Source organism: Nilaparvata lugens, chromosome 1 (genome assembly GCF_014356525.2).
Source record: "Nilaparvata lugens isolate BPH chromosome 1, ASM1435652v1, whole genome shotgun sequence".
NCBI classification, from domain to species: Eukaryota; Metazoa; Arthropoda; class Insecta; order Hemiptera; family Delphacidae; genus Nilaparvata; species Nilaparvata lugens.
In genome coordinates this window covers 44,848,983-44,872,109 of record NC_052504.1, presented here as the reverse complement: position 1 = coordinate 44,872,109, position 23,127 = coordinate 44,848,983, and the positions used below count along the sequence as shown (strand labels likewise).

Below are 23,127 nucleotides of genomic sequence, written 5' to 3'. Positions count from 1 at the left end.
TGAGAAATCGCTGAAAAAGGCTGGAAAACGCAGATTCTAGGCGTATCTTTGGAATTTTTTTGAAATCCGTTATTAAAAGCCCCTTCCTCAACTTCATCTAATTAGCCCCACCCGTAAACAAATGCTGGCTAACCCGTGCCTGAGCAACACGCTCAAGTATCGAAGTATTTTTGCTTGTTGTCTACACAACCCCGTGTCGCATCTTATATTATTATGCCTGATGTACTAACTATTACAAGTTAGGTACTGAGTACTGTCAAATCAACCGGCGGCGGCAGACTGAAAACAAGCGCGAAGCTGAACAAGGCAAGCATGCAGGCTGCTGTAAGATTCACGCCAAACTGTCAGCATTCCTTATAAATAACATCAATAATGCTTCCCATTCAAGCAATGCTGGCAGTATACCGTGTATACTAAAGAGACCAACCAGTTGATGTATACAACGATATATATAGATCGTTGGATGTATACAAGAAAAGTGGTGGGTTGGCGGAGGGGGAACCGAGCCAACAGTCGTTGACTCTTAAACTGGAAGGCTCGGAGTTCGGAACTTGGATCTCAGATTCTCAGCTCAGTTTAGTTTAGTTCGGTTCGGAGTTCGGACTGAGACAGTCCGGAACGGATTGATAGACTGTGAGTAGTTACTACACGCTTAACTAGCATCGCTGCAATTTTAACTGGACGTTTACCCGTTACTGTTTTTAGTTGATCACTGTTGTCTGGAATTACGATAAGTGGACCCCTATACTGTTCTATAGTAGTTAGTTATACCGTTGTTGTCATGTGCGGTTTGTATAGGATAAGTTGAACGGTAGTGATAAGTGATAAGAGCAAACCTACCCCGTGCATCAATGAACCTGGAATTCTAAGTAGACAACACATTTATCTGTTACTGTTTTGATATCTGTACATTTATGGTAAACATGGACCTCACTAGAATTATATCCGTTACAATTCTATATAGATGTTAACAAAGCTGTAAATTCCAAGTCCACTAATTACCGGTGCAGTATTGTAAACCTTTGACATTGATAAACACATTACCAATCTGAAATTTCAATTGCACATAAATAAGCTTATCTATTAAGCTACTCTCTATTGTTGACTAACTTGGAATTATAACCGGTTACCTGTATTACTGTAATCTCGTTTAACATTGAAACCTAGTAGCCTAGTGAATTTCCAAGTGGATACTTATCTATTGCCATAGAGAAAAGATACCTTTATAGATAGAAAGATTACCATTCGTCTATGCTATTACTGATTGAAAATTTATTCCAGTATAGGCTACACAAATTTTAAAAATGGGTGGATCAATCTATTTATGCATTTGATTGAATATTGAAGTGTACGGTACATATACTGTAGGTGACATTTGTATAGTTGACAGGATGTGGCGGCACATAGCGTTGTTGTTAGTGGGGGCTGCACTGGTGACAGAAGGGTGTGAAGTTGTGCGCGTGGAGATGTGCCGTGGCCTGGGCTATAACATGACAGGCATGCCGAACCTGGCCGGCCACGAGCTGCAGGCGGACGCGGACTTCACGTTGCAGACGTTCGCGCCGCTCGTGCAGTACGGCTGCTCAGCGCGACTGCACCTGTTGCTGTGTGCCGTCTATGTGCCGATGTGCACCGACAAGGTTGCCAGTCCGATCGGGCCGTGTCGGCCGCTCTGCGAGTCCGTGCGCTCCCGTTGCCTCCCCGTCTTGCAGGGCTTCGGCTTCCCGTGGCCTGCCGCTCTCGACTGCGCCCGCTTTCCCGCCGACAACGACCACCGGCACATGTGCATGCAGGTAATGCACCAAACAATACTCCATATCTTTCCAATAAATAGTTCACACGAATTTTTTTAATTCTGTTCCTTATAGTTTTAATTATGTTCTTCCTTTTTCATAATATTTAAAGTGATAAATACACAATGAGCTTAAGACTCCTTATATAGAGAATAATTGGGCGATGGCGAAGTGTCGGTAACTTGAGATGCTCCTTCGCAACATAAACTGTTTATCTATTTGAAAAACATAAATACAGGTTTGGAAACCTCAGGCTTTGACAACTCAAAACTGTTCCCGATTCAGAAATACAAACTTCAATAAAGAAAAACTAAAAAATACAATACATTATAAGAATCAAATACAGGGGAGTTGAATGGTTGTTTATAGTGAGATACTGTATCAGCAATGCCACTATTTAAAGACATGGAAATCAAGGAGCTGTAATAATTTTTATCGTGTTGCTATCACCAGTTACACTCTGCATGTGAACATACTCAAAATTATGGTGAAAGAAAGTTAAACGTTTTTATTTAATTGATTTTTCATCCTTGATCCTCTAAAAAGTTATTCAAGCATAAGTTTAATAGGTGTTAGCTGGCTAGTGCAAAAAGTGTTGCAAATTGCTATCTATCATGCCAGTATAGGACTGAAACATCTTTGCAAGACAATTACACAATTTTAGTGTTCCATCTTTGACGTTAGGCACGCAGAAACGTGTACTAAAGAATGTATTAAACCAGTATTTAAGAAAATTAACTCCATCTTTTATATTTCATGTTATAAGCTTATGAGTGAAATAATTCTCAGATAAGACAAAAATATCGTCTGTTTCGATGATAATAACACTTTGATGAAATGAGTAATATTTGTTGAGAAATGAAATATCTGTATTGAAGTATTTTTACTCAGTAATAAATTTATTTATTTTTGAAACTTGCAACTTATCAACTAACGATACGATTGTTTGGTGGTAGGGACCACCGGAAGCGAGCGCTGCCGCCATTCCACCGGCCGGCCCCAGACCGGGACCACTGCCCCTGCCGCCTCCGTTCCCCCGCCCCCGATCACCATGCTCCTCCAACGCATCGGAAGTGCTCTTCAGCCCCCAACAGCAACACATGGCCAACGCCTGGCTCACTCTCTGCGCGCTTCTGGCTACCGTCTGCCCCCTGCTGGGGCTGTTCGCTCGCCTAGCCGCCCCTGCGCCCGCCCCCACGGCCCCTCAGCCGCCTCCAGCCCTGCTGCTGCACCTGGCCGTCTGCTACGCGGGGGCTGGCCTTGGCTGGTCCGCCCGCCTTCTCATGGGTCCCGCCTCCGCGTCTGCCGCCTTCTGCCACCACCGCCTCCTCGCTCACGACTTGCCCGCCGGTCATGGCTGTGTGCTCGTCTTCCTCCTCCTCTACTACTTCAACAATGCCGCCTCTGTCTGGTGAGTCACTTATCCTATTATAACAATTTCTGTATTTATATATCTGGTTATTTTTAAAAAACACTTCATTGACATGGGCTACTTTTTAATTAATAAAACAAAATAAAAAATAAAATATTATAGCACCCTTTATTTAAAAAAAAAACTTTAAAATAGTTTAACAACTAGTTACGGTGATATTACACCATCGTCAGGTTATAAAATAAAATAAGAAATGTTATAATTTTTTTTTATAACCTGACGATGGTGTAATATCACCGAAACTAGTTGTTAAACTATTCTAAAGTTTTTTTAAAAATAAAGGGTGCTATAAGATTTTATTTTGTTCTACTGGATATTTTCATATCTGGTTATTTATGTTTAACGGATCTCGAAAACGGCTCTAACGATTTTCACGAAATTTGGAACATAGTAGGTTTATGATATAGAGATTCGATTGCACTAGGTCTCATCCTTGAGAAAACTCGCTGAGCGACATTAAAAGGATAATTCATCCTTGGCTGAAACAGCTGTGGATAGTAAAAAAGTGAGTATGTGAAAAATCAAAATATCGCATCTTCAAAATTCATAAGATGACGTATAGCCAGCTGTGAAATATAAACACGATCATTTTAGAGAATTGTGTTCTATTTATCAATAAATAAAAATAACGAGCAAAGCTCGGTGCCCCGATATTATCTATTAAACTGTTTAAATTTTACTTATAATATTATGTCATATCTCATTTTGGGCAAAATACCTACGAGTAGGCTACACACACATTGCAGACGCTTACTGTAATTTTTTAATTGCATGAATGAAAACTATAATCATTAAATGAATAGAAGGTCTTCCATTGAAGAGAGATGTATTCAATAGTCTAGTTTCAGAACAGTAATAGGATGACGTTAAAAAAATAAAAAAATGTTATAAGTAGTAGAATGATGTTAAAAATTGAACACCGCAGTGCGTTTTAATCATCAACACTTCGGTTGTATGAGAAAAATCATTTCTGCTGAGAATGATGCGTGATGCGTAGGTAAGCCAGTTTAGCGTGTTCTAGGTGATGACAGAATGATATAATTACAGTACAGTTTAGGTTTAGGTAGTCTAGTTACCGTACCGTAACATAAAAATACCTAATGGATACTACGTAAGGTTATTTTCTGCGAGTCTGTTTATAAGCTCTTGTACGATTTGGTCTGAATGCCCATTGATCATTTGCACATGGTTGGACACGAAATTTTCGCTTCGAATTTAAATAATAGAATTCCATAGAAGAAAGCTTTATTCAAAACGTTTGGAAGTTTCGTTATCATGAGCAGGGCAGCATTCATGAAATGAACATTCACGATGAAAGAGTGAAGAGAGTCTATTTCCCAACCAACAAGAACATGGGCCTACATTGTGTAAACATTGGCAGTCTGTGTTTAGAACTATCCCAGAACCATTGCATTCATTCAATAGGTGGTGACAGATGTCACTCCTTGGTTATCCAAAGTGATTTACAGGGGCAAAGTAGCCTACTTGCACAAAAGAATACCGTTTGGGCGACAACACTCCCTATTATTGTGTTTGATCCTATCACATCACTACAGGAATGAACCTTTTATTCGAAGGGGAAACTAGTCATTTCAGAACAAAACAACTTTTGCTCTCCACCTCAAAGCCTGGTAAAATTCCCATTCAAGAACTGAAATATTTTCGAGAAACGAAAACAAAAAAGTATTTTATTTGCTTTCTAGTACTCTTCCAGCGAGGCATTTTAACTATTGACCTACTATTGTCATCCTACTCTTTCATGTCAAAATTTGACATTATTCAAGTTGTTGATAGTACGTGGTTATGTCAATGGTTGAAGTCTTAGACCAGTTATAGAACTTCTATAATTATTGGTCTAAGGTTGAAGTTTAGTGGAGAATCTGTCAAATTTTAAGAGAATTATTTTAAGATCCCAAGCTGAGAAATATTTCTTTTTTAACTGGACATCATTTTTCCTCTTATGTATATGCTCTTCATGATAATATCCTGTAGGTACAAAAAACGTATTTTTATGAATTTTGAATGGAATCGTAATAATAACAAAATATATTTTTTTACAAAATTTTCTATTCCGACTAATTCACTAATTGAACTAACCAACTATATTGATTCAACTACAATAATAAGATTCGTTTAATTACTCATCATTATCCGAGCAATGGATGCTATTATGATTCATTTTTTTCATTAAATTAATCTTGATTAATAATATGATAGATCCAATTGGAAGAACATCATAATTGCTGCATTTAATATTTGAGCAATCATGTGATGATTCTGCAATTTCAATAAGTAATTATGATAAATCTATATTGTGCTCTACATTAGAATTATAGTAAAATTTTCACAATGTAACACAAAATACACACCTAGTGTAAACACCTATTAACCTCCATGCAAACACCCAATTTCATCATTGAACAAATTAATTTTAAACCTTTGAAATACTATTTTTTAAACATAGTGATATAAACTATTTTTTTCTGTAAAATGTCTGAGAGAGCTGATTAAATGAAATTTATAAATATAGGCAGAAGCCTACTGTTTTCGTTACGGTACGCACCGGTACGCCTACGCCGTACCGGCATCTCTTGGGTCAAAGAAAAAAATAGTTTCGATTCTTTGAATTTTTAATTGTGCCAAATAGCTTTAAAACACAATATTTAAGAATAAATTAAAAAAGTTTTCCCTAGGGCGGTTCTTCTTCTGAATATTCTCCAGAAACTCCCCTCCCTCCTTCACCAAGGAGCATCACGTACCAGAACCTTTATTGTTACAAAAACAGCAGTGGTTATAGGTATTAGATAAAATCATTGACAGAAAGTAGTTCTTTTTTAACCATATCGCAATAATATTTAACCTAACCATATCGCACTCGAACAGGTTCTTATATTGTTGGCAGAGTTTAATAATAGCTTGTAAAAAGCTGGTGATTGCCGCGTTCCAGGCGAATTATATGATCAGGAATTGTTGTACTGCGAATTGGTATTTGAAGCACTCGACGTATGATAGAAACGGACAACCAGCGCCGGCTGTAATTGCTCTATCTATGGCCAAGTTCCCCACCCTCTTTCTGTCCTTGTCACACGCATGCTGACAGGTGCCATTCGTCAGACAAACCACCTACGCTCTCAGTTTACATGCCGCGATTATAATGATGATGATGATGATGATGATGATGCCGGTGATGATGATCATTCATCGTTGTGATTGGGGTGAGACCTCGTCTTGAAAGACATCATAAATCCTGTGGCAGTTAATGAAAATTGCGCTCGTGACGGCCCAAAGAACTGGTTTCTCAGACCCACCAGCAAATAACTCATCACGGCCCGCATTCTTCCACTCTTTTTATTTATCAAATAAACACTACGATCTTGGGCCCTGTTCCTTGTCTGCCCTTCCTCCTCATATCCTCCTCTTTCCTTCACATAATTCGTCTTTGATTTTCGTGATTATCTCTTCCCACAGGTTGTTTTACATGCTCCAACGCATTATAATCGTGCCTCTTTTGCTTCTTCTACTCCTCCAAGCTTCTTGATGTTCTTGGTCTTCTTGCTCTCTGTCTCATTCTCCTCTTATCAGTTCTACTCCTTTTTCTCTATTTTATTCTCTTTATTTCCTCTTTCTCCTCATTTCCTCCACCTCTCATTCCCTCTTTCTCCTTCATCCCCTCCTTAAATATTTTTGCTTCTCCTTATAATTTATTATCCACCTCCTCTTGCTTCTATTTTTTATTCTCTTTCTTTTTATTTTCCTACTTTGTTTTCTCAATCCTTCCTTTTCCTTTTCCTACTTATTCATCCTCTTTTTTCTCGTTCTCTACTCTTCTAACTCTTCTTATTTTCCTTCTCATTCTCCAATTTTACATTCTTCTTTTTCTTCTTCATCTTCTCTTCCTCCTTCACATTCATTTACTTCTCTTTTCCACCTCTCCTCTTCTTCTTTCACTTCTCCACTCTCTTCCCTTCCTATTTCCTCCTTTTCTTCGACCTCCTCTTCATCTACCATCTTCTACTCCTCCTCAATCATAGTAATTACCTTGCTCTTCATCCAAACTGACCTCTCTCTCTCTCTCTCTCTCTCTCTCTCTCTCTCTCTCTCTCTCTCTCTCTCCTCTCTCTCTCTCTCTCTCTCTGTCTCTCAATGTGCAATTTTCATGTGCACCCTCTCCAGCACCTGCATGCTAATTAGCTTTGTTATTGATGAGTGGTCAGATCAGTTTGAAGTTGGCTGACCTGCCCTGCCATGCTCTCCTATGTTGCGATTCATTTGAAACTGTCAGCATCACTTGTTAACATCAACCAATCAATGTTGTCAGTGTGAAGTGAATCTCAGTGTACCTCATCTAGAATTGGTTTGATGATTGACTAGCTAACAAGAGACAGAGAGAGAGAGAGAGAGAGTGAGGTGGCGTAGTGCTGCGCACCCATAGGCTATAGAATTACCTGGGAAAGCCACACACGTCGATAACTAACCACTTGACGACTGCTGGCTTCAACTTTTTGCAGCCTCCAATAATCGACCAACTACCTATTTAGTAGCCTATCATCGTTTCCAGGAGACTAAATAGGGAGTCGACTCCTCTTGTTTTATAGTACTCTTGTTTCCTTTTGTTTCGTCAAGCAGATGATTTTGAATAGTTGGGACTTTCTATTGCCGTGATGATATTATTAGTTTATTATCTTTATTTTCCAACCACTGATCAAAATAGTTAAATTGAATAGACTGATTGAATGAGAAAGAACAATAAATGGTTTTCACAGAACGTGAATATAAAAAATGATAAAAATTATGTTGAGATATAATTTAATAATTATTATTAAAACTAATTAATCCATTTCGCTTCACTCATTAAAAATGTATCATTCAACATACTGGGGAGGGGAGAAGACGAATTGAAAATTAATGAAGTAGAAGAAAGTAAGATGCTTTTTGATAGTGAAATTATTAAATTTGACTAAATATGTGTTGTTTGGACTTTGAAATATGGATCATAGTCTTCCAAAAGATGGGTGAATTAAACATCAGTGAGGTAGCAATGTTATTTGATTTTGGATTTATCATCATCCACTTCCAAGTCCACTCTTGACTTCCGGTTTATACCCAACCACAGAGGAAAGAAGGAAAGACAATATGAGTGTTCAATCTTCTCTAACCGAACTATACAGAACCATCATTTTATTGAGATTAGCACACATAATTATATTTTATCGTTTTGAATTTTTAAATTAATTAATTATTAAATTCAATTAATTAAGTCGTTGCTTGAATTATTAGTTGAATATAATAATCAATAATTAAACATAAATATTTGGTTACCGGGATTCATTCAACTTTGTTTGGCAACGTAAATAAGCTTCGATGAATGTTTGAAACCTTGTTGGAGCAACCCACAGAGTTGGCTCACAGGGATTCTTAGCTAAGCTGAGCTGGAGGAAGGTGGCAGTGTGGCTGGCTCTCTTATCGGCTGGGTTCATCACCCAACCTACGCGTCCGCTGCAGGCGAACGTATTCAAGGCTAACATGTTCGCCAGGCTATAGAGCCTGCAAATTTATGTCCAGTCTATAATTTTGTTCGGAACAAGCAACTTGGCAGGCTGCGACTGTCTCCTTCCTTCTAACAAGCTTGCTGAATGCAAGAGTTATCATCCTGTTCTTTCTCTGTATTTTTGCTCTTGTAGGTGATGCTAAATTAAAACACCTGCTTGACTAAACAGAGACCAAAATGATTGTTGGTTTCTTTTTTTGATTGAGCAACTAGCTCGTCTGTCCTAAAAATGAAAATGATGCCATCATCCCAGCCCAACATCCGATCATTGACATTTCTCAGCCGTTCCCAGCTTCCCAGCATTCTTCTTAGGTAGTCTAGTGAGGTCTAAACTTGTTTTGTGACTCATCTTTTATGGTATTCATAGATCATTTGCTGGTTTACTATCGTTGGGTGCGGTAGTGCTCTTCTGGGAAAATACCTAACAATAACAATCCATTTACTTTTATTAATTGTTCTCACTTTCAATTTTCTCACCTCATTAGGAAAAAAAGAAAGAAGAGTTTGTATGTTGTTTCTATTTTCAAAAACCCCCAGGGAAGGAAAATTGGAAGTCAGAAAAATTGAGAGTAGTAAATTGCTTAGTAGGGGTTTCCTTCATCAAGTGCAATACTGAGTTATTCACTTTCCTTAATTCTTTATATTTCTATTTCTAATTCATAAAATTAGAAATTCTTTGGATTTACTCTTTCCTGGAGGTTCTTGCTGATTCAGGGAATACCTTGCTATTTTCATTGTGTGTATTTTTCTTATATCTAAATACATGAATGAATTTTAGCGAAAAAACTGCATAGTTTTCAAAATTGTACACTAGATATGCTATTCTATTTAAATGCTGGATATTAAAATGTGAAATAGAAATACAAACTATCTATCCAAAATGTCGACAAAATCTTCAAACAAAGTTGAAATTATTTCCCTCTGAAATCAATGATGACTTGATTTGGTATTACAGATCGATTTTCTCAGTTCCATTACATGATAATCCTACACCTTTTGAGCTTGAACTCCTTACCAAGTTATTCAAGACAAAACTCTATCTTACAAGCACTAGTTAAATCTTATTCATGGTCATACTACATTAGTCCAGTCAATATAGACATAAAAAAGAGGGTGTGCTTGCAATTTATATTGTAGTTCTGATTTTTTAATATATCATTTGGGTACATAAGAGAAGTCCAGAACCAATTTCTTCATGCAAAATTTCCTCGTGCTAGATACAGGGTGGCCCAAAAACCTCGTATTTTCGGCTCATTTTCCAGTTTTCAGCTAATTCTGCCAAATCTCGTAATCGGACAGAGAAATTTGCTCTCTCCTTTTTTCTAGAACATGAAATTCGGAATGAAATGAGTTCATTCGTAACTCTTTATCTCCAATGAGTACTGAGTTATGATTTTCAAAAATGAGTGAAATTCGAAGAAAAAATCAATTTTGATGAATTATAGTTTTTGATCTTCCGATTGTTACCATTTAGATGTATAATTCAAAATCCCTCTGGGCGTATTTTTGTGCTCTACAATCTGAGATCAGGTAGAGCGCTCTATCTCATAAATATATTTCCAGGTACACCTGACAACAATGCTCCTTGAATTATTGTGAAAAACACCTAATTTTCAGCTTCAACCATCATCACCAACTACATAGTCTTCACATTGTTATTTCGCACAATGACATAAGTTCATAAGATTATGTTCTATGAGAATCACCCGTTAGATGCACTTCATTTCAGTATTCCTAGTGGAGAGGCGCGCTTAAGGACACCTCAAGGATCAAAATTTCAAACACTTATAACTTCTGACACAATGCTCAGATTCCATCGTGCTACACTTCATTCTTCTCGGCTCGTCAAGGCGGTCCAAAATCATGCATCATAAGTCAAATTCGGTCAAAAATGGAAAATGTATTGTTGAGTGTACTTAAGCCCTTATTCCAATACACAAAAAGTGGCCAATTTCTATATCTCAAAGCTCTATGTATCTCGGTAACTCCTTATTATAAAAATCATTACTTGATCTTGAAATGTACAATAGAATTTTCTCTTTCAACTGTTGTAAACGAATCATGAAAAAATATGTATATATTGTTGAAAAAATCCGGAAATTGTATATATTTTCCTAATATTGACGGTTTTGGCAGTACTATGATGAAGAAAAGTGATTCAAGATGGATTTTAGACAACTGAGCTCGTAGAGGATGAATTTATCTACAATTTGGAATCAATCGAGAGTTACTATAATGTATCAGACTCGTTTTAGAAACTCTTGATCAACAGTAAAATCACGGAGAAAATGTAAAAACTGAAATCGCCATTTTTGAAATCGAGGAAGAGGGGGACTATTTTCACATCCTCACTAGATTTGGAAATTTTATCAGAAGTATTTCAAAAGACATGCAGCTTTGAATATAGAAATTGGCCACTTTTTGTGTATTGGAATAACGGCTTAAGTACACTCAACAATAAATCTTCCATTTTTTGACCGAATTTGACTTATGATGCATGATTTTGGACCGCCTTGACGAGCCGAGAAAGATGAAGTGTAGCACGATGGAATCTGAGCATTGTGTCAGAAGTTATAAGTGTTTGAAATTTTGATCCTTGAGGTGTCCTTAAGCGCGCCTCTCCACTAGGAATACTGAAATGAAGTGCATCTAACGGGTGATTCTCATAGAACATAATCTTATGAACTTATGTCATTGTGCGAAATAACAATGTGAAGACTATGTAGTTGGTGATGATGGTTGAAGCTGATAATTAGGTGTTTTTCACAATAATTCAAGGAGCATTGTTGTCAGGTGTACCTGGAAATATATTTATGAGATAGAGCGCTCTACCTGATCTCAGATTGTAGAGCACAAAAATACGCCCAGAGGGATTTTGAATTATACATCTAAATGGTAACAATCGGAATATATTGTTGATCAAAAACTATAATTCATCAAAATTGATTTTTTCTTCGAATTTCACTCATTTTTGAAAAATCATAACTATAACTCAGTACTCATTGGAGATAGAGAGTTACGAATGATCTCATTTTATTCCGAATTTCATTTTCTAGAAAAAAGGAGAGAGCAAATTTCTCTGTCCGATTACGAGATTTGGCAGAATTAGCTGAAAACTGGAAAATGAGCCGAAAATACGAGGTTTTTGGGCCACTCTGTATCTAGCACGAGGAAATTTTGCATGGTTCTGGACTTCTCTTATGTACCCAAATGATATATTGAAAAATCAGAACTACAATATAAATTGCATGCACCAATGTATATAGTGACTGGACTACATGTGAGAAGTAAAGTTATAGCTACTTGCTAACTCATGCAAAGCAAAACAAATGCGAAGACAAAGCCGAACACGATGACAGCTCATCATTTAAAGAGGTTTTATGTACATTACGTGGACAAGTATCGTTGGGGGATTGTACCTTACCTTACTTGGAGAATGTTGATGGGGTGTTTGGCTTTTGCCAACTTGGAATGAATATTTCTGCACAGCCACAAGTTTCCTTTGCCTCTTCACACGCTAGCCTACACTTTGTGAACAGGAACACCTTACATCATACAGAGCACATCGTAAGTCAGAATTGAAGTCCTAGGACCCCTGCTATGCTTGCAATGATTTGCAATCTCTCACACAACTTACGTTTTATGGTAGAGTGAGTAACCTTACGGAGGTGAGAAAACTTATTTCTCGGTGAGGCTCTTCAGTTCTTCTCACTCATAAATTGCAGTAAAGAGAGTGTGAAATTGTAATTTGAATCTGCATGATCTCACGTAGCTCTATGCTTAAGTACTGGTAGTACATTTTAAACGTCCGACTGATCTTATTAATTTCATAAAATAAGAAATAAAAATTTACTAGCCAAACGTTTCAATACAAATAGACATAACGTAATGATGTAGCCTATATACGCGAGTTTAATAGTAATCAATTGCAGTTTTCCTAGATATAATTTCTGATGGAAACTATTACATATATATTTATATATACTGTCGATGTCTCCGGCCTCACTGAACTAATGATGTTCAGTAAATAACAATTTCGATGTATTGTTGGTCATTGAGAACACACCTAAGGGTACTTATAATGAAAAATATTCATTACTATATATTCAGCAATCTTCATTTTTTCATTTTTGCTTAGTATTTTTCAAGTTCCACATCAAACGCTTCTCGAAAAATAATGTACAGATATGAGGCTGATTCTTTGTTTTGAATCCCAAGTTTTGCATACTTTACAGAGTTTAGATATTGCATATTGCTGTAGATGTGCTAGGTTTTTCCGAAAACCGTGTTAGCTTTGGACAATAAGTTGTCTCCAAATGTGTGACTAGTTGATTGTATGCTGCCCGCTCTATTTTTTCTAATGATCAGTATATTTGCTATAGGTCTGTAATTTTTTGGAGTTGGATTTGTCCCCTGTTTCATATTTTAGCTATCTTCAGTTTCTGTGGAAAAGCTGCCTGTTCTTAGTTTCCTCGACCTTCCAACATCTCTTTTCCCAGTTGGTGCGTAATATGGGGCTTCAAAAGGGATTCAATGGCTCATTCACTATATGCAGTAGTGGTTTGCTTACTTCACCTTCACAGTACTTTACGATTTTACCTGATATTTCATCATGTCCTGACGAATTGATTGACTCTAGTCTCTGGAAGATGCGACATCAGAGATGGCGACCAATTTATTCAAAGTTCGAGCATTGTCTGGTTGTTCCCTATCCTCTGGGGTGTTGTCACTATCATTATAATTTTTAGTTCAATGATTCGCTGTTAAACATGTGTGAAACATGTATTTAGAATCTTACTGATTCTACGGGGGTCAGTTATTTTTTTCTCATCCACAGTCAGGCATAAGTTTTCTTTTGTGTTGATTTTGAAATTATTTTTTTTATCATTTATTGTTCTTGTTTTGTTTGCTGACTGGTATACTTTTGTTTTTAGTAGTAGTTTTCTTTTATTTCTACTTCCTGGTCTTATGGAGTCTTCTTTCCCAGATATAGTTCCAGATATTTCATGTTTTTTTCTATCAGCAGATACCTATCATATGCCTACTGTGTAGCACTCTTTAGTATTATATTTTTTTATCTTAGATGATGCAATTTCTAGTTACTTAGATTCTCTTGGCACAAATTATTAGGCCCTACACAGAAGAAAGCCAGCTATATAAAGTGAGTAGAGCTGGGAGTTATCCTCTGCTTCTTACCATAAATTTATTGTTTCGCAGTCGTCTTATCTGTTACGAAAACCTCAAGTACATTCCAGCTCAATTACGTGAGAGCGAAATAGGTGGTTGGAAGTGTGATTTATAAACGGTTTACGAGCCAGGACCGGTCTCTCACTCGGGGCTCTGTAGTTCAAGTGAATAAGTACCAACAACGCTCGTTTGAAGAAGTGCCTCGTATTCTCAAGCGAACACTACACTACTTATGGAGTTCTGAAACTTCAAAGTTGTGTAAGTTGCTCTTGAAAGTAGAGAAAAGCAGCAGAGTCTGGCGCCAGTACTTTCTGAGCTCTTCAGTTATATTATGTTTATTCCCTCTGAACATACAATTGTTTCATCAGAGCTACTAAAAGATATACCATAGCTTTTCGAATAAGCGAACCAATACTATGGTATTATCGAGGAATACTGTAAATTTCATAAGTACATTCTGTATACTCACTAAAAAGCTAAATATAAGTAATAATTGGAGTACTTATGCAAGTTACAGGAAACAGCCTATTCATTTCTATGAATATTTATATTTTAATGATTATTTATTTGATAATTGTTTGTATTACAGAAATAGTAGCATTCATTAATGAATTGGTGGAGAACTGGAGCTTTGAAAGTATGTTAAATAAATGGTTTTTACATCTAGTCTACTAGGAATCTCATTTCTAGACTTTCTAGAGGTAAAATTTCATTTTCCATTCCTTGTTTGTGCTAACGGTAGTCTTATCACCAATATCTCTCTGATGATTACAGAAAAGTTAATGTATGAATACTATTGGAGAGTGTGAGATGTAAATCTAGTACATTTGATAGAATCTAATAAATGTTGTACTAATATTGTAATTGTACAATTGAAGTCATGGTAAACAAGTTTCAAATCAAATATAGAGTAGCTGTGGTAGTTGTGGGAATAAAATCAGTACACAAGAAATATTTACAAGAGATATGAAAAAACTAACTCACGGAAAAAAAACTTGTAATTTAGCTGTGACTGTGGGATATGAATTTTGTATTTATACAAACTGTTGTATATAGGGCCTGAAATGTAGAATCTAAGGAAATAGAATTGGTACATGCCAGTGCTTAATTTGTAAACTATGAGGTGCCGGAACTCCGGCTGGCCCGACTACATGGGGTTTTGAATACCCTCCAGGGGAAGGGGGTCCGGGGGACCACCCCCGGAAAAATTCTCTAAATTTAGCCTTAAAAAACAGTTTCAAACGTAAAACAAATACAGATTTGATCAAATCAAATGGTAAAGGATAATACTTTAAATTGCCAAAACCTTAAGAAGGGAGAGAAATGAGAATGAAAACTAGCTTGAAAGATAAAATGTAATATTTTTATTTATGTCTACAATATTATTACAAAACTTGTTGTTGACAAAACTGTCAAAATTCAGATAGAAAATGGAAGTAGTGAAAGTAGGCCTTTTTGGAAGTAACAGTTTTAAGAAAATATTTCCCACAGCACAATACTATCTTCATTGTAAGTTTGCTCACTTCGACTTTTTAAATTTTTGTCGAGAGCAGAGTGGTGTCCTCTTGCCAGCCAAGACCTGACGTGACGTTCAGATTTGTATCTTGCCACAGGAGGTCCCAGGAGGCGGATGCGCAGAAGATCACAGACCGTGTTTATGTAAAGGGAAGATCGAAGGGGTGTCATAATTAAGTTCATTATTGCTGAGAAGCCTCGTTCACACTCAGCACTAGACACTGCAATACTGTTTATTAAAGAAAGTAGCTTTCTGAACATGGGAGGTTCCTCAAGAATGGACGGTTTCTCCCCGGACGGTCATATTAATTTACTCATTCAAATGCGTGTGGACGCGAGTTTTGATATTTTTAGCTGCAACTACATTACGTTCCGGTACGTTCCAGTCACCCTGGGAGGTACCGGAACGCCGTTCCGGTGCGTTTTGGCACAAATTAAGCTCTGGTACATGCACAACAAAATTTTCAATAAATTGAGCAAATTCAAGAAATTTACCGCAAATTCTCACCGCAATAAAGCTTAAATTAAAAAAGAAGTTGAGCGTTGAGGTCATATTATTATAATGGCCAATATGCTCGTTGCACTAATGAAATTGATACACAATTCAGAATACAAATTTGAAAAATGCACCTTATTCTCACATTAGATGCGAATCAAAATAAATAGGTGATTACAGACAGCACAGCTGCAGAGATAAGTGTAATGGAGAGCTGCAGGGATGGATGCAATGAGAGGGGAAGGCAACTGGCAACAAGCATGCTCTGATAAATAACTGCGGTAATTACACCTGGCAGCGATCCTTCCTTCTAATCCTCGGACTCGACTCGACCGAAACGAAGAAGGACAATCGAAGAACAATGATGGAGATTTCGTTGATTGGCCACGAGTTGGGTGGGGGTGGGGGCGAGGGTCGGTTTGGCAACGCAGACTCCAGACTCCAGCTCCAGACGAAGGGAAATACCTGCGGCGACTGTACACATTGTTATTCTAACTAGGTACGATCCACATTGGTTCTTTCTCACTCACTCACTTTCTGTCTTTGTTCTCTCCTTCGTCATGCACTCCTTTCTATGTTGTTTTCTTGCCCTACACATTCCACTTGCAGCTTATCTTATTCGATTCTCCTCGCCCTTTCGATGCGCCTCTTTTAAAACACCCACTCCTTCTTCCTTCTCTACTCACACTTTTGATCCGCTTTGTTAAATACTTTCTACTGCTCTTTTCTGTCGAGCATTATTAACAGTTGTTACTTAAAAGCAGTTGTATGTTCAAGCTGCCCAGTAAGTAGCAGTAATATTGTTGTTGCTGACTTCAGGTTACTTGGGACAAAAAATGTGTCTCCATATATTAATCTCCATAATATTAATCGGAAAAATTGCCTTGAGATTTGAAATTTTATCCAAAGAACAAATTATAAGTTCTGAATCTAGTGAAAGTAGTGATCGATTGTGAATTTCTTCTATAAAGACTCTCTATCTAAAAGAAAAATAATAAACGTAAACGATAATAAAATCTGGTTAATAATTTTGTTATAGAAAGAAACAAGTCAATAATTACCCTACATACAATTGAAATGTCTATTATATTGTGAACAATAGGTCTTGTAGTTTAGTGTTTAGTCTTCTGCTCACGAGGTGAAAATAATATATTGAATGTTTGAATATAAATAAGACATGATATAAAATAATCCAATATAATAAATAATATTGCTATAAAATAATACCTTATAGTTTTCTAATTTCTAATTCCAACACATCATAAACTTAGGCCTTATAAAAATGTTTCATTTCAATATACAGAACTATGTAATAACATTGAAGTTGTTTATGAAAATAGGCCTGTAAAAATTTTATACTAAGATCTGTGATCTAATAATTTACTCTCCAACTTTATAGATTAATATTTATCAATAAATTTATTTCACTCTCCCTTTTCCTGGTTTACGTTCCTCTTCGTGTTTGATTGCTATAAATTATATTGTGTTACATTCCAAGTTTGTTTCATGTCTTTTACTACATTATCTGCTGTCTTATACTATTTTACAAATTGTTCCATTTGAATCTCTGATCTCCTGCAAACCCTTATAATCTATCTACTTTGTCTTGTTTAATTAATGATGTTTTGAGTTCATGGCAAATATTCCGCATCACATGTGTTTCAGTTAATGATTTTATCGACAATGTTTTTGTGTCTATGGCTGAAAATATGAATAAATGATGAATTGCTTGTTGTTAGGTGGGTGATGACAGTGCTGTGTTGGTTCCTGCAGACTGGCCTCGGCTGGACGCCTGCCAGAATACAAAACTACACAACGTTCTTCCACATAACAGCATGGGTGCTGCCCGCAGTCAACACAGTGCTCATCGTATTCATGCGGAGGATAGACGCTGACGAACTAACAGGTACCTATATTATTTTATTGAAAATCATCTCGAAACAAACTCAATTTGGTAGAATTCATTTAAAGAGTAAAAAATATATCTTTCTCTCTTCTTTTTTCATTAGTGATTCAATTGACGTTCAAGAAATCATCAACTTGATTTAGAATTGTTTTTATTATTTTTATTTTCACAACAAAGCACTGAATGGGAGAGAAAAACTAAGAATACTGAAATAACACTTTTTGAAAGCATTTCGATTTGTAGGATGTTTTGTAATACCTATGGAGATATACTTGAATTATTCGAACGTTTCCCATTCCATTAAAAAAGCCAGATGAGTTCCACCATTGCATCAACCCTAGGAATGAGTTCATCAAGTGCAATGGAGGTTTTTAGCATTTGGAGTGCTCTGTAAATATACTCCATGAAAAAATCATTCATGATTCATTTAGATTTTAATTTGTTCCGGAAATAGTATTTCCAGAACCCGAGAGAACATTTACCATACACTCGTTTAGTAAAACAAACATTTTTCCAGTAGCTTATTTTTGTTGTGTGGGATGCATTGCAAACAGCCGGCTGATGAGTAAACAGCAAACAGGTCTCTGGCTCTGCTGAGGTCTGCTCTGAACATTCTGAAGAGGTTGGTTAGAGCACAACCTCAGACTCAGTTCAACAAACAGATAAGGAGTTGCTGACACTGCTGACACTTCCAAGTGAATCACACTATAGCTTACAGTAAATAGTAAGACTAGAGCTCGAAAAGTTTAGTTCTTGCCAGATCTGACAAGCGTAAACAAACAGCAAGTACATTATTTCTTCTGAAAAAATACATGTTCAAAAAAACTACCAGACCGCTACGTTAATGGTTTCATGCACTTCATTCTGGTGCTTTTGCATTCTTTTCGAAAATGCTTTTGTATGAAATTTTAAGTTTGTTCGGCCGTTTATAAGAAGGTAGAAGTCTGAAAGCAATTTAAAATGCAGTTGCATGGTTTAAAATATACTTTAATGGAAATCTTAAATATTGACCAAGTTGGGGCAAAATGATCTTCTCCACTACTGTACTCAATCTGAAGAAAAATCGCCTTGAAATTATGTTATCTGTTGCTGTTCGATTAACCGAAAAAAACTTATGAAATGGCTAAAAATATTGAATTGCCCGCATACAATAGAGACAGTGTAGGGAAGGGAAGGGAAGTGTATGAGAGTATGGACATCAACTGTTGACTTCGAATTTATAAATACCAATTAATATTTTTATATTTTATCATGAAGCGAAGATATTGAACATACAGAGTGATATCATTCGTATCTTCCACCCCTGAAAAAAGTGATAATCAGCATTTTAAAACAATATACAGTACATAGAAACGTATAAAATGAAGATTGTCTTGTAAAGGAAGTATTTCTACTCGTTCCAAAAGTATTATAAGAGTACCAAAGGCCTGTGTGTGGTTGGCTTGAGGAGCATTGCTAGAGAATATGAAGAGCTCTCTTAAAGATGAAGATATCAAATAATCAAATTACAAGAACTTCGATTTGAAATCAAATCAACCAGATTATGGTTTGAATTAAATATCTAGTAATATCATATTCGTGGGATTTTCAATGAAACATCCAAGGACAACATTTTTTCAAGCAATTAAAGTTGACCGCTGTGATCTGGAGTGACACCCGTCCTATCCAAGTGAAATGAATAGCAGTCAGAAAGGAAGAATGAGGACGTATTGTGAATTCTTCCTCTTTTTTATTCAAGTCTCAGATTATACTCCATATCAAGTTTCAAATTCCAAACTGACAGGTTCAGACACTTGTTCGTTTCCATCATCTCTCATTTAAAAACAAACAAGAAAGTGCTATGAACTGTGAGATGGCGTACCGGTAGGCTACACGTTCATTTTGTCGGTTCTAACACTATTCGCTATGACTCATTTTAGGCTGACCGGCATATTTCAATTGAATGCTTCCGTCCATTAAAGTACAGCCTACTTTTTATCATAATGGTGGTACGTTTTTAGTTTTCTCTGATTTTATAAAAATATGCTGCTGCTCATATATACACCATTATAATTATATAACAACAGTTCTAGATGTTTACGATAATACAAATGAAAAGTACATTTTTGAAATTGAATCTTTTTAGAAAAGAGATTTATGTAATATATCATAATGCTATGAATAAATAAAGTGAGTAATAATTGATTTGTGATACCGTTAAACAAAGATTGGAATAATACTTCTGTTTACTGTACTTGAAAACTCATTTGCTGGTTTTATAACTAGGAATTATTTTTCAAGTAATCAATGTTGATAGCTACTGACATATTAAAAGGGGCTTATGATAGACTACAAAAAATTAGTCAATGTAATCTAGCCGGCTCAAAGACGTTATCTTTAAAATTGTACATTTGGGATCTTGAAATATGATTGGTGTCATAAAATATTGAATAGAAACTTATGCTGTAACTTTCGACCAATGAGAGAAACAATAATACAACGTTCAGAGACTCGACTTGATTTCCTATTTTATTAATGTTTAATGCAATATCCTATAATACAATATTTAGTGAGATATTTGTGGGCGCGAATTCCTAGAAACACCTTCAAATAATAATTTATACAGCAGCAGAGCAGCAGTTTGCTAATAATATTTATACTTGCCATCAACTTGTTGTTACAAAAAGCCTCACTTTCTGACCGCACAGCCCACTTAAATCCCCAGTTATTTTCTAGACAAAGTCTAGAATCCCCACTTAGATACACATACCCAACTTAGACCAGCTATATATACTCTTTTGCTTCCCCTATTAATAAGCATCAACACAAAAGATTGTTTCTGTAGGGAAAATCTATATTGCGATTAATTTTCAATTTCTCTAAAATGTTAGCATTCCTTACACTAACATCCATTTTTCTTCAATGCTGAAAGTTTCAAGTGAATCTCACTTATGGAAACAGAGGTGAGCTTCCGACGAGCAGCGTCTGGAGAATCGTACGAAGGCCATTAACAGGCTGAAGGAGAAGAAAGGAAGATGGAAATATTATAATAATAAGCGTTAGAATGAGATAGATTGAGAGAGAATGATGAATCTCGGAACTGCGCTGTTTGCCCGCCTCGCCAATGATCGCGCGGTGCACCAAGCACCAACCAATTTACATATCCACATTCTTTCAGCTGGGCCTGTCGCCGAGACTTAGGGTCCATTGTTTTCAGTGTCGCTGAAAGTCTTTCTGCTCTCAATTTACTATTCACAAAGGCAGCGACAAGTCGAAAGCTGTCCTGCGTCTGCGCACTGACTTATTTATTCGCGTCGCTCGGCCGGACAATGCGATTCATTAGCAAACACAAACCCACAAACAAAAACAATAACTGGCCACAAATTAATGAGACACTGTTCTGCATTTGCATGCATTGACGAGAATACAACTGAATCACTAACTGCAGAAGGGGAACATGTCCAGTTCTCCTAATTTTACAGGAGAAGCAAAAAACTACTTTATAGGAAAACTAACAAGTATAGAATTGTTTAATATTTTATGTGAATATGTATAGTTATATTGTACATGATATTATGTAATTACTGACCTAAATTTCATTCTACAGAAGTTTAAAAAAAATATTTTTTCAATTGGACATGTTACCTTTTTGCAGTTAACAGTCATAAGTCAAAATAAAAGGATTATTTTCTTGGAAAAAACAAGTTTATTTTACACAATTATATGTGAGTGGATAAATATATTCTTGATTAGATAAGTATTGGGTTTATTTGTTTGGTTCTTAAACATGCTCTTCATTTCCATCCCCTTTTTCTGTTGGAAACTTTAAAATTCCATTCCAAAATTCCATCTTATAATCCAGAACGTACTTTAGACATTTTTTATGTCTTTCATTTTAAAAAAATTGATGGGTAGCTTGTCCTTGTGTTCCTTCGGAAGTTGTAGATTCAACTGGGTATTTCTTAAACAAAATTTATCAGCATGCAGACTTATAGTTCAGTTTTAATGATAGTTGTTACTTGGTTCAGCGGCTAGAATGACATCATGGAAAAAATCATAACTCCAGAACAAGAGATGATAAAGACTTGAAACAAACGGGAATAGATGATAAATTTCATTCCAAAGAACTTTTGTTTAGCACTTTATATCTAAAAATCGTCATTGAAAGTAGTTATTCAAAAAACATACTCTCGAAAAATGAAATGTTTTTGAAAGAGTGCATTTTTGTAGGATAGTTTATTGTGATTCGATTCGCGTTCAATAGAGGTCTCTATCATGAATGGTAACCATTCTATGGCCGTTTTAATGAACGCTCGATCCGCCATTTTGAATCAGCAATTACGCGGCCCAGTCGCGACCCCCAAAAGCGCATCAAGTGGTTCGGACAAATCAGATCATCTGTCCAATATTTGAACATTATTTATGCTAGCGTCGCTAGCACTACCTACAGGAGAATTCTTCTATTTACAGCAGAAAGGTAACATGTCCAGGACATGTTCCCCATCTGCAGTAAGTGGTCAATATCACATGTTACTATTAAGGCTTTATTGACTGTGTAGAAGTTCCATTTCTACAGTAAATGATACATCTATCCATGTAAACTTCATTCAGCCAATAAAAAGAAAATTTAAAATTTTGGACAAGTGTCCCTTCTGCGGTTAGCAATTCAACTAGGATGAATGGATTTTTCAACTGAATTTGAAGAAAGGAATTTAAATTAGAGCCCATCGATAGTATTCTGTTCAGTGTAAATAATTGTACTAGCCCAAGATTTTATTGAATCATGGTATGCTCAGTGAAAAAATTGTAACCATATTTATTATTACGGTACCTAAACAAAAATTTGGTAATATATTCAAATTAATTTATTAGTTTATGACCGGTCCAACCTTGCTTCAATGTTTTATTCTAAATTAACAGTCTCAATAAGGTTTATATATGTTATGTTTATTTTCATTCTTTTCAATTCACATGTTATTTCGCCAATACTATATTACAATATATTTTTTAATGCTTGTTGCAAAAAATCATGTTACTAAGTCATCCATTCCAACAAATAATCAATGAAAATAAAATGGAGTATCCGCGATTCTGTGTGAAAAATATATCTTTCAAATAGATTTATTTTCGTTCTAGTAGAAAAGCTTCCCTTATCAACACATTGAAACTTAAAACACGAAGTTCGAGAAAGTAATAGGTGAGAGTTTACCTGTTTTCTCCCAATTATTCTGATCGTACGTGGATGAATAAATTAATAAATCTCTATATTGA

The 23,127-nt window shown here is 36.1% G+C and overlaps 1 protein-coding gene across 1 annotated transcript in view; it reads left to right on the top strand.

Moving 5' to 3' along the window:
* Nucleotides 1-525: 525 nt before the first annotated feature.
* Nucleotides 526-23,127, top strand: part of LOC111056665 (frizzled-4-like) — a 34,882-nt gene continuing 12,280 nt past the window's right edge. Inside the window, exons 1-3 of the mRNA XM_022344054.2 lie at nt 526-1,793; nt 2,750-3,204; nt 17,711-17,877. Of these exons, the coding sequence (XP_022199746.2) occupies nt 1,392-1,793; nt 2,750-3,204; nt 17,711-17,877 (1,024 nt within the window). The 5' untranslated portion in view covers nt 526-1,391. The remainder of the gene's footprint in view (nt 1,794-2,749; nt 3,205-17,710; nt 17,878-23,127) is intronic.